At 40.4% G+C, this 12,837-nt stretch overlaps 1 protein-coding gene across 2 annotated transcripts in view; it reads left to right on the top strand.

The window, feature by feature from the left end:
- The window catches only part of RAPGEF5 (Rap guanine nucleotide exchange factor 5), a 217,906-nt gene that overhangs the window by 192,490 nt on the left and 12,579 nt on the right, over window positions 1-12,837 (top strand). For both annotated transcript variants that reach the window (XM_036877421.2, XM_036877411.2), the window contains exons 22-23: window positions 68-118; window positions 932-1,019. In XM_036877421.2, the coding sequence (XP_036733316.2) occupies window positions 68-118; window positions 932-1,019 (139 nt within the window). The remainder of the gene's footprint in view (window positions 1-67; window positions 119-931; window positions 1,020-12,837) is intronic.

Below are 12,837 nucleotides of genomic sequence, written 5' to 3'. Positions count from 1 at the left end.
GTCTTAGTGCCTCTCAAAATAATTGACTTCTTTGGCCTTTTCTTTTTTGTTTTTTGTTTATTTGTAGAAAATCCCTGGGAAGTTTAAGAAACTCTTCTCTGAACTCGAAAGTTTAACAGTAAGTAATTGGGCCAAAGGGGACTTACTCTTTTAATTAATTGCTAGTGTCAGGTTGCATTCTAGGTTTCAGTGGTAGGTACCTGTACTCCCCCATGTCAGGTGGCCTAGACCAGTTCACTTGCTCAGGAAAATGTAGCTTTACTCCTTAGGGAGTGAAGCAAGTTGACAGTTAATACTTGTTCCTTTCCAAGGAAAGAAGTAGTGAGAAAGGTCCTTTAGGTATGATTTTCAGAAGGCAGATTTTTATATATAGTCCATTTCAAAGCCTACAAAATAAATTGGTATAAATTTAGTGTGCAATTAGTGTTTCATGCATTGTCCTTTTCTCCTTTTTCTTTTTCTTTTTTTCTTACCATTCCTTAGGTTTAGATACAAAATGTAGAGTTTCTTTTCAGAACACAACGAAAACAGTGTCCTCTTGTTTTCTCTGCATTGTCTGCGTTATAAGGACAGTTTTTCTTGGCAGTCTACCTCACAAAAGACTTTTGGGTCACCTCATGATAGAAATTATGCAGAGGAAGCTGTACTTAAAGAACCTATTTGAGGAAAATAATAGAGCAATCAAAACGTGTCTCTCTTTTGCAGTCGTTTCCTATTATTGTGAACCAATAACTTGACTTTCATTCATTGCCTAGATTTCCTGCCCTAATTTAGTGAGTTTATTCTCCTAGGAAACCTTTATCTACTTCGTTCAGAGGAAGAACCTCTCGATACCTAAATCATGTCCAAATTGTATAGCAAAAGTGGATTTAGAATTGTTTCGATAGCACATTGATTTTTCTTTCTCTTTGTAATCTGCTTGATTCGGCAGGATCCTTCCCTGAATCACAAAGCATACAGAGATGCATTCAAAAAGATGAAGCCACCCAAAATCCCTTTCATGCCCTTATTGCTTAAAGGTAACAGTTTTTCAGTCTTTTATGCTATGTAGTTCAATCTTTCAGAAATGTATCACTCTTAACTACAGAGGGCAAAAAAAAAAAAAAAAAGGACTCTCAGTTTATTTCTTTAAAGAAGTTTTGACATTCAGACCTAGCTGTGTTTGCCTGTGATTGTTTTTCAATGTTGAGTTTTTTCCTAGATATCTAAGATACTTACTTGTACTGGAGCAGACATCAGAACATTTTCACCTGACTCACAAATCTTGGCACTGGAAACTTGTGTGCTTTTATTTTACTCTGCTTCTAAGCACAATCTTATTTTCTTTGAGTTTACAATCCACTTAATTCAAGCAAAACTAAGGCTGACATAAACAACCCAAGCAGTAATCAGTCATGCTTTACCTCTGCGAACTGTATTTCACAGATATGGCCGACAGCCTGCTGCTGTGTGGGAAATACCTTTGGTCAACACGAGCAATAGAGTACATGGAAATTATTGGTGGAGAATGTACTTTCTTATTTCAGGAGTGGACTCCTTCAGGGAAAGTATGTGATGGCTCCAAATTAGTCCACTAACTTTTCTTCTGTAGAACACCAGATAATTCATCATGTAACATGCTAATTAAATTTACTGAGATGTCAGTGGTCTCTTTCAAACCAAAACGATTAATGAAAGGAAAGTTCTTTTTTCATTTGGACCATACTCCTGACATTTAGTATATATCCTACTTATCTGCTTTCCAGGGAAAAAGGATTTGGCCATTTTTCTCAGCCATATTTTGATTCTTTCCAAGGGATTCTAATGGAATACTCTTAGATGACCACTCCCCTTCAGAGGTTTATAAATTCTGCTCAGTCAAGCCCCACTGACCGGACCCATAAATATGATTCTGGAAATGAGCTTCCTAGGAACTGGACTGATGGTTGGCCCGTCCATCCTCCTCCTGACCTCTCCCTATCGCCACCCCCAAAGGCAATAGAGCTAATATTCCTCTTTGGCTTCTTTCAAGAACAACCAGAATTGTTGAGCTGCTCTATATCTCTGCAGCTACTCATTTAGTCTTCATCGAGCATAAAGCAAGAATCTCTGTGAAACAGTAATGTATTAGGACAGTTGAGAGGCACATAGATGCCTCATTCAAGCTGAAAATATTCTGTTACATGTAAATGGATGAAATATGGAGAGATTGTAATGCCAGAAGAACGATTTAAAAGTTCATTTGATTCTTCGTGTTTATTTCCTTTCAACATACTGATTTTTATTTGCAAAATACCCTCAACTAGAGACTGGGGGTGGTGGGTGGGAAGTAACAGAACCATTTAGACACAAGAAGAAACAGGAAATGAAATCAGATCTGGCAGAGGAATTGATTGTATGAAGAAAAAAATGTGCAACAATATTTTAATGTGATGAGAAATCAGTTGACAGTGTCCCTTTAACTTGATTAGATATGAGCAGAGCTTTCAGCTATATATTAGTGGTTTTCCCAAAAAAAAAAAAATTTAATGCAGTCAAGTGTCTCACACTTACATCTTAGCCAATTTTCTGCTCTACTGAGTTTATCTAGGTCTCTTTGTTGGCAGCAAAAAATATTTCCCTTTTTTCTACTGAAAATACATTCACTCATTCACTCTTATAAATTAAACAATTTTTCCCTTTTTCTATTAGATGTTTCTTGAGTTTAGATAAGCACTTATTTTCCTTTATCTCAATTTTTTATCCATTATAGAAATAAACATCATTAGCAAGCTATTATATTTAAAGTTACCATTTTTGTCTTAAATAATTTCCAATGGAAAATAGGATGAAAATTTTAAATATGAATATATCATGCCTAAGATAAGACATTTTGGAAAAAATAAACATTAATTGTCAGGCCTCTATTAACTGCAAAATTATTTTAAAAGTGCAATAAACTACTTTAGAGCAACCAACTTCTTAATGAGAACTCCTTGCACTCCCCTCTTTTTGTCTCCTACTTTGAGTTACTATTAGAGAAAAAGGACCAAATCAAACTCCCTGGGTGTTAGAAGGATTAAGCCTCCTGTGTGTCATTTTTTGAGATAGTCAGTTCCCCAGTAAGCATGCAGATTGTCAGGTAGACACATAACCTGAGGATCTTCCCAGCCGTCAGCATTTTTGTTTCCCAGATGAATTTCTTGCCTTTGGACTTACTGTCCCCAACTCTGTAGTAATGAATCGGGCTCAGAAAGTGATGACTGAGAATCCCTAAGTCAGTGCTGGGGAAAGAGCCGGCTGGGCAAGAGGTCAAAAGCATCTGAGTAGTCGGCGTTGTGAGGACACGGTGGTCCCCTCCAGGAGAGTGAACCATCAGCAGGTGTTTGAAGATAAACCGGGGTCCTCATACGGATCTTAGAGATTATTGCACATTTGTGGGGGTATTTAAGTAAAAGCCATGTTGGGGCTCTTTTTTTTTTTTTTTTTTTTTTTTTTTTTTAATAATAATTATTTTTTATTGAAGGGTAGTTGACACACAGTATTACATTACATGAGTTTCAAGTGTACAACACAGTGGTAGAACATTTATATACATAATTCTAGGTTCCAGCTATCACCCTACCAGGCTGTTACAATATCTTGACTATATTCCTTATGCTATACATTACATCCCGGTTACTAATTTATTTTACCATTGGAAGTCTGTCCTTTTTTTTTTTTTTTTTTTTTTTTTTTTTTTGTGAGGGCATCTCTCATATTTATTGATCAAATGGTTGTTAATGACAATAAAATTCTGTATAGGGGAGTCAATGCTCAATGCACAATCATTATTCCACCCCAAGCCTAATTTTTGTCAGTCTCCAATCTTCTGAGGCATAACAAACAAGTTTTTACATGTAGAACAAATTCTTACATAATGAATAAGTTACATAGTGAACAGTACAAGGGCAGTCATCACAGAAACTTTCGGTTTTGCTCATGCATTATGAACTATAAACAGTCAGTTCAAATATGAATACTGATTTGGTTTTTATACTTGATTTATATGTGGATACCACATTTCTCTCTTTATTATTATGATTTTTAATAAAATGCTGAAGTGGTAGGTAGATACAAGATAAAGGTAGAAAACATAGTTTAGTGTTGTAAGAGAGCACATGTAGATGATCAGGTGTGTGCCTGTAGACTATGTGTTAATCCAAGCTAGACAAGGGCAATAAAACATCCACGTATGCAGAAGATTTCTCTCAGAACGGGGGGGTGAGGTTCTAAGGCTCACCTCTGTTGATCCCCAATTTCTCACCTGATGGCCCCCCTGCGACTGTGCCTGTCTTAGGTTGTTCCTCCCTTGAGGAATCTTACCCGTCTCTGGCTAACCAGTCATCTTCCGGGGCCATACAGGGAAATGTGAAGTTGGTAAGTGAGAGAGAAGCCTTATTGTTTGAAAAAGTTAGCTTTTTACTTCTTTGCATATTTATGCCCTGTGGCTTCTGTGCCCAGCATTTGTCTTGAGGTATCTTTACCACTTGGAAGAATTATGATACTCGGTAAATTTGATATGAGGCACGAATTCTATTTAAGGGTTGTAATTAGGAAGGAAGAAGAAAAGCTATAGAAGTAGCAGGCGGAAGAAAACATGGGAAGATTGATTATTTCTTTGATATATCTTCTTGTAGAGTAACTTCAGCATGTATAGGTTTTAAGCTACTACTTAAATTGCACACACACATTAACATAATAGGAGTATAGTTACATAACCAAAGCATATCTGTAATTACCAGCCATCTGCAGTGAAACCAAGAAAACCAGTTAGGCACCTTAGGCATTTGTGAAAACTTATCTATGATATGGTGGATATTGTCCAAATGAACTTGAACAGTCTGAGAGAAATCAGACAAATTAAAACAACCCATTCCTGGGGACTGTTCACATGCCATATGTTCTTTTAACAATAAATAGTTCGTAGTTGTAAGACTTTGGAGCGCTACAATTTGCACTTCTCCAAATTCTTGGTTGAGTTTCAACAGTATAGATCCAGTCCAATTTTGTTGTTTTACTGTATGCACAGGCCAGCTTAGATATCTCCTTCCTCATTCCCATGGCAGGTCCAGGAACTGGTGGGATGAGTGCATCTACAGCTGTAGCAGTGTGTGGATCTTTGTTGGGGTTTTTTGATGATCATCTTCTGGCATGAGTCTTCCAGAGGGTGCAGATGTTGGAAGTTCTTTTTCATATCGTATCTTAGTTCATTTTCGGGGCAGCCCAATTAGGCTTTGATCCTCTGTATAAACACAAACAGACCCTTTGCCTACACTTTTATATGCCCTTTATACCCTTGTGTAGAACTCGTTGGAGGTTACCACACAGGAACTGCCCTTTTTTTTTTTGCTATCACTAATCTACACTTACATGACGAATATTATGTTTACTAGGCTCTCCCCTATACCAGGTCTCCCCTATAAACCCCTTTACACTCACTGTCCATCAGCATAGCAAAATGTTGTAGAATCACTACTTGCCTTCTCTGTGTTGTACAGCCCTCCCTTTTCTCCTACCCCCCCATGCATGTTAATCTTAATACCCCCCTACTTCTCCCCCCCTTATCCCTCCCTACCCACCCATCCTCCCCAGTCCCTTTCCCTTTGGTACCTGTTAGTCCATTCTTGAGTTCTGTGATTCTGCTGCTGTTTTGTTCCTTCAGTTTTTCCTTTGTTCTTATATTCCACAGATAAGTGAAATCATTTGGTATTTCTCTTTCTCTGCTTGGCTTGTTTCACTGAGCATAATACCCTCCAGCTCCATCCATGTTGCTGCAAATGATTGGATTTGCCCTTTTCTTATAGCTGAGTAGTATTCCATTGTGTATATGTACCACATCTTCTTTATCCATTCATCTATTGATGGACATTTAGGTTGCTTCCAATTCTTGGCTATTGTAAATAGTGCTGCAATAAACATAGGGGTGCATCTGTCTTTCTCAAACTTGATTGCTGCATTCTTAGGGTAAATTCCTAGGAGTGGAATTCCTGGGTCAAATGGTAAGTCTGTTTTGAGCATTTTGATGTACCTCCATACTGCTTTCCACAATGGTTGAACTAACTTACATTCCCACCAGCAGTGTAGGAGGGTTCCCCTTTCTCCACAGCCTCGCCAACATTTGTTGTTGTTTGTCTTTTGGATGGCAGCCATCCTTACTGGTGTGAGGTGATACCTCATTGTAGTTTTAATTTGCATTTCTCTGATAATTAGCGATGTGGAGCATCTTTTCATGTGTCTGTTGGCCATCTGTATTTCTTTTTTGGAGAACTGTCTGTTCAGTTCCTCTGCCCATTTTTTAATTGGGTTATTTGTTTTTTGTTTGTTGAGGCGTGAGAGCTCCTTATATATTCTGGACGTCAAGCCTTTATCGGATGTGTCATTTTCAAATATATTCTCCCATACTGTAGGGATCCTTCTTGTTCTATTGATGGTGTCTTTTGCTGTACAGAAGCTTTTCAGCTTAATATAGTCCCACTTACTCATTTTTGCTGTTGTTTTCCTTGCCCGGGGAGATATGTTCAAGAAGAGGTCACTCATGTTTATGTCTAAGAGGTTTTCGCCTATGTTTTCTTCCAGGAGTTTAATGGTTTCATGGCTTACATTCAGGTCTTTGATCCATTTTGAGTTTACTTTTGTATATGGGGTTAGACAATGGTCCAGTTTCATTCTCCTACATGTAGCTGTCCAGTTTTGCCAGCACCACCTGTTGAAGAGACTGTCATTTCGCCATTGTATGTCCATGGCTCCTTTATCAAATATTAATTGACCATATATGTCTGGGTTAATGTCTGGATTCTCTAGTCTGTTCCATTGGTCTGTGGCTCTGCTCTTGTGCCAGTACCAAATTGTCTTGATTACTATGGCTTTATAGTAGAGCTTGAAGTTGGGGAGTGAGATCCCCCCTACTTTATTCTTCTTTCTCAGGATTGCTTTGGCTATTCGGGGTCTTTGGTGTTTCCATATGAATTTTTGAATTATTTGTTCCAGTTCATTGAAGAATGTTGCTGGTAGTTTCATAGGGATTGCATCAAATCTGTATATTGCTTTGGGCAGGATGGCCATTTTAACGATATTAATTCTTCCTAGCCACGAGCATGGGATGAGTTTCCATCTGTTAGTGTCCCCTTTAATTTCTCTTAAGAGTGACTTGTAGTTTTCAGAGTATAAGTCTTTCACTTCTTTGGTTAGGTTTATTCCTAGGTATTTTATTTTTTTTGATGCAATTGTGAATGGAGTTGTTTTCCTGATTTCTCTCTCTGTTGGTTCATTGTTAGTATATAGGAAAGCCACAGATTTCTGTGTGTTGATTTTGTATCCTGCAACTTTGCTGTATTCCGATATCAGTTCTAGTAGTTTTGGGGTGGAGTCTTTAGGGTTTTTTATGTACAGTATCATGTCATCTGCAAATAGTGACAGTTTAACTTCTTCTTTACCAATCTGGATTCCTTGTATTTCTTTATTTTGTCTGATTGCCGTGGCTAGGACCTCCAGTACTATGTTAAATAACAGTGGAGAGAGTGGGCATCCCTGTCTAGTTCCCGATCTCAGAGGAAATGCTTTCAGCTTCTCGCTGTTCAATATAATGTTGGCTGTGGGTTTATCATAGATGGCCTTTATTATGTTGAGGTACTTGCCCTCTATTCCCATTTTGCTGAGAGTTTTTAACATGAATGGATGTTGAACTTTGTCAAATGCTTTTTCAGCATCAATGGAGATGATCATGTGGTTTTTGTCTTTCTTTTTGTTGATGTGGTGGATGATGTTGATGGACTTTCGAATGTTGTACCATCCTTGCATCCCTGGGATGAATCCCACTTGGTCATGGTGTATGATCCTTTTGATGTATTTTTGAATTCGGTTTGCTAATATTTTGTTGAGTATTTTTGCATCTACGTTCATCAGGGATATTGGTCTGTAGTTTTCTTTTTTGGTGGGGTCTTTGCCTGGTTTTGGTATTAGGGTGATGTTAGCTTCATAGAATGAGTTTGGGAGTATCCCCTCCTCCTCTATTTTTTGGAAAACTTTAAGGAGAATGGGTATTATGTCTTCCCTGTATGTCTGATAAAATTCCGAGGTAAATCCATCTGGCCCGGGGGTTTTGTTCTTTGGTAGTTTTTTGATTACCTCTTCAATTTCGTTGCTGGTAATTGGTCTGTTTAGATTTTCTGTTTCTTCCTGGGTCAATCTTGGAAGGTTATATTTTTCTAGGAAGTTGTCCATTTCTCCTAGGTTTCCCAGCTTGTTAGCATATAGGTTTTCATAGTATTCTCCAATAATTCTTTGCATTTCCGTGGGGTCCGTCGTGATTTTTCCTTTCTCGTTTCTGATACTGTTGATTTGTGTTGACTCTCTTTTCTTCTTAATAAGTCTGGCTAGAGGCTTATCTATTTTGTTTATTTTCTCGAAGAACCAGCTCTTGGTTTCATTGATTTTTGCTATTGTTTTATTCTTCTCAATTTTATTTATTTCTTCTCTGATCTTTATTATGTCCCTCCTTCTGCTGACCTTAGGCCTCATCTGTTCTTCTTTTTCCAATTTCGATAATTGTGACATTAGACCATTCATTTGGGATTGCTCTTCCTTTTTTAAATATGCTTGGATTGCTATATACTTTCCTCTTAAGACTGCTTTTGCTGTGTCCCACAGAAGTTGGGGCTTAGTGTTGTTGTTGTCATTTGTTTCCATATATTGCTGGATCTCCATTTTGATTTGGTCATTGATCCATTGATTATTTAGGAGCGTGTTGTTAAGCCTCCATGTGTTCGTGAGCCTCTTTGCTTTCTTTGTACAGTTTATTTCTAGTTTTATGCCTTTGTGGTCTGAAAAGTTGGTTGGTAGGATTTCAATCTTTTGGAATTTTCTGAGGCTCTTTTTGTGGCCTAGTATGTGGTCTATTCTGGAGAATGTTCCATGTGCACTTGAGAAGAATGTATATCCCGCTGCTTTTGGATGTAGAGTTCTATAGATGTCTATTAGGTCCATCTGCTCTACTGTGTTGTTCAGTGCTTCCGTGTCCTTACTTATTTTCTGCCCAGTGGATCTATCCTTTGGGGTGAGTGGTGTGTTGAAGTCTCCTAGAATGAACGCATTGCAGTCTATATCCCCCTTTAGTTCTGTTAGTATTTGTTTCACATATGCTGGTGCTCCTGTGTTGGGTGCATATATATTTAGAATGGTTATATCCTCTTGTTTGACTGAGCCCTTTATCATTATGTAGTGTCCTTCTTTATCTCTTGTTACTTTCTTTGTTTTGAAGTCTATTTTGTCTGATATTAGTACTGCAACCCCTGCTTTCTTCTCACTGTTGTTTGCTTGAAATATGTTTTTCCATCCCTTGACTTTTAGTCTGTACATGTCTTTGGGTTTGAGGTGAGTTTCTTGTAAGCAGCATATAGATGGGTCTTGCTTTTTTATCCATTCTGTTACTCTGTGTCTTTTGATTGGTGCATTCAACCCATTAACATTTAGGGTGACTATTGAAAGATATGTACTTATTGCCATTGCAGGCTTTAAATTCGTGGTTACCAAAGGTTCAAGGTTAGCCTCTTTAGTATCTTACTGCCTAACTTAGCTCGCTTATTGAGCTGTTATATACATTGTCTGGAGATTCTTTTCTTCTCTCCCTTCTTGTTCCTCCTCCTCGATTCTTCATATGTTGGGTGTTTTGTGCTGTGCTCTTTCTAGGAGTGCTCCCATCTAGAGCAGTCCCTGTAAGATGTTCTGTAGAGGTGGTTTGTGGAAAGCAAATTCCCTCAGCTTTTGTTTGTCTGGGAATTGTTTAATCCCACCGTCATATTTGAATGATAGTCGTGCTGGATACAGTATCCTTGGTTCAAGGCCCTTCTGTTTCATTGTATTAAATATATCATGCCATTCTCTTCTGGCCTGTAGGGTTTCTGTTGAGAAATCTGACGTTAGCCTGATGGGTTTCCCTTTATAGGTGACCTTTTTCTCTCTAGCTGCCTTTAACACTCTTTCCTTGTCCTTGATCTTTGCCATTTTAATTATTATGTGTCTTGGTGTTGCCCTTCTTGGATCCTTTCTGTTGGGGGTTCTGTGTATTTCCGTGGTCTGTTTGATTACTTCCTCCCCCAGTGTGGGGAAGTTTTCAGCAATTATTTCTTCTAAGATACTTTCCATCTCTTTGCCTCTCTCTTCTTCTTCTGGGACCCCTATAATACGGATATTGCTCCTTTTAGATTGGTCACACAGTTCTCTTAATATTGTTTCATTCCTGGAGATCCTTTTGTCTCTCTCTATGTCAGCTTCCATGCGTTCCTGTTCTCTGATTTCAATTCCATCAATGGCCTCTTGCATTCTATCCATTCTGCTTATAAACCCTTCCAGAGTTTGTTTCATTTCTGCGATCTCCTTTCTGGCATCTGTGATCTCTTTCCGGACTTCATCCCATTTTTCTTGCGTATTTCTCTGCATCTCTGTCAGCATGTTTATGATTCTTATTTTGAATTCTTTGTCAGGAAGACTGGTTAGGTCTGTCTCCTTCTCTGGTGTTGTCTCTGTGATCTTTGTCTGCCTGTAGCTTTGCCTTTTCATGGTGCTAGGAATAGTCTGCAGAACTAGGACGAGTGACGGCTGGAAGGACTTCCTTTCTTGTTGGTTTGTGGCCCTCCTCTCTTGGGAGAACAGCGGCCTCTAGTGGCTTGTGCTGCGCAGCTGCGCGCAGACAGGGCTTCTGCTTCCTGCCCGGCTGCTATGGAGTTAATCTCCGCTGTTGCTGTGGGCGTGGCCTGGCTCGGGCAGCTACTCCAAAATGGTGGAGTCGCGTTGGAGCAGGAGCTGCTGGGAGGCTATTTATCTCCGTAAGGGGCCTCCCTGCTCCCTGCAGCCCAGGGGTTAGGGTGCCCAGAGATCCCGGATTCCCTACCTCTGGATTAAGTGGCCCGCCCTGCCCCTTTAAGACTTCCAAAAAGCACCCGCCAAAACAAAACAACGACCACAAAAAAAAACAAGAAAAAAAATTTTTTTTTAATTAAAAAAAAAAAAAATTTTTAATTAAAAAAAAAAAAGGTGGTCGTTCGTTTTTCTTTATTCTCCGGTGCCAGCCTCAGGCCTCTGCTCACCGGTCTTTCTGCCCTGTTTCCCTAATATTGGGGTCCCTGTCCCTTTAAGACTTCCAAAAAGCGCTCGCCAAAACAAAGCAGCAAAAAAGCAAAAAAAAAAATGGTCGCGCGCTTTTCTTATGTCCTCTGTCGCCCAGCCTCCAGTGCCTGCTCACTGTTCTTGCTGCCCTGTTTTCCCAGTATCGAGGGCCCTGCACTCTGGCCCGGATGGCTGGGGCTGGGTGTTCGGCAGCCCTGGGCTCCGTCTCCCTCCCGCTCTGCCTGCTCTTCTCCCGTCGGGAGCTGGGGGGAGGGGCGCTCGGCTCCCGCGGGGCCGGGGCTTGTATCTTACCCCCTTCGCGAGGCGCTGGGTTCTCTCAGGTGTGGATGTGGTCTGGATATTGTCCTGTGTCCTCTGGTCTTTATTCTAGGAAGGGTTGTCTTTGTTATATTTTCATAGATATATGTTGTTTTGGGAGGAGATTTCCGCTGCTCTACTCACGCCGCCATCTTCCGCCCCCCCATGTTGGGGCTCTTTTATGTTTCTTCCTCCTCTTTTATTTGCCCTCTCTTCCAATGGAGTCATTTCATCTGGTAGTTCTGTGACATGAAGTGTTTGGCGTGTGTTCAGGTGTCTCCAGGTGAGAGGGACCCAGCAGGTGCTCATCTCCTGCACTCTGAATCTGGTGGGCGTCCTGAACTGCTTCACAGCCCATGACTTAAGTTCTGGGATCTCAGTTTTTTTTAGCGCAACCACCTATTGGTTTCTCTCTCACCTTCCTCATCACACACCTGCCACTCAACTGCATCAAAAACTTAAGCCACTTGAACCGCCTTCTCCTGGGCAGCAGCCCTTCCATCCTCTCTTCTCTCTCCACCTGGTCAGACACACCTTCCCTGCCTTTCCCCCCTCACGCCAGCATTAGCCTAACAGCCCCTGCCCACCCTCACCAGCTGACCTCAACAAGTCCCTGGGAGCTGAGGTAAAGTGAGACCACCCAGGGAGAGGAGAGACGTCTAGCTGGAAAGGTGATGCAGAGCAGCAGCCATGGACACACTTGAGAAGTTGCAGGGGTCGCCTGTGTACCATGAATTCAGCATGTGGACTGTAATGGGTTGTAAGGAATGTCCAGGTCCTTTCCACTGGAGGTCCCAGAGAGGCACAGCAGTGAGAGGAGACTGGGTCCCCAGGCCAGAGTCCTGGCTCTGACCATGAGAGCCATGATCAGGGTCGCTGTGCATGATCTTTGGACCATAGTTTTTTCACATTTTTTCCTGCTGGGGCTTTACCTTACAGTCTTTTGCCAGGATTAAATGAGTTAATGCCATGTCTGATGCTGTTAACAAATACAGGCTGTCATCGTCATCACCCTTCATCAGCGTCCTTGGGAACACAGGGAGGTGCTGACAAGCCTTGTAGCACTGGGGAAGTGAACCAGTGACTCAGAGAGGACATTTTAATCTGAAGTCTCAGGGAGTTAGGAGAAACATGCTTTTAGATGCTGTTTAATGGAGATAGAGTGCACATGTGCTGTATTTGCTCTACAGAAAAGGTAAAAGCTAACTGTGTTGACTACTTTTTTCCAAGTATTATGTCAGAATGAAAGCTTGTAATTCTTTTCTGAAATCAAAATCATGAAAGATAATAAAGTAGCCAGAGAATTTGTCATGTAGCTATGTAATTGTGGATTTTTTTCCTATCAGGACATCAGTTACGAAAAAGGGAAGGAAGAAAACTTAGGAGTACATTACGGTTTGTGCCGGAAGCTATGAACAG

Source organism: Manis pentadactyla, chromosome 7 (assembly GCF_030020395.1).
Source record: "Manis pentadactyla isolate mManPen7 chromosome 7, mManPen7.hap1, whole genome shotgun sequence".
Lineage (NCBI taxonomy): Eukaryota > Metazoa > Chordata > Mammalia > Pholidota > Manidae > Manis > Manis pentadactyla.
Note: the sequence above shows the minus strand (reverse complement) of the source record. Positions and strands in the feature narration are given on the sequence as shown.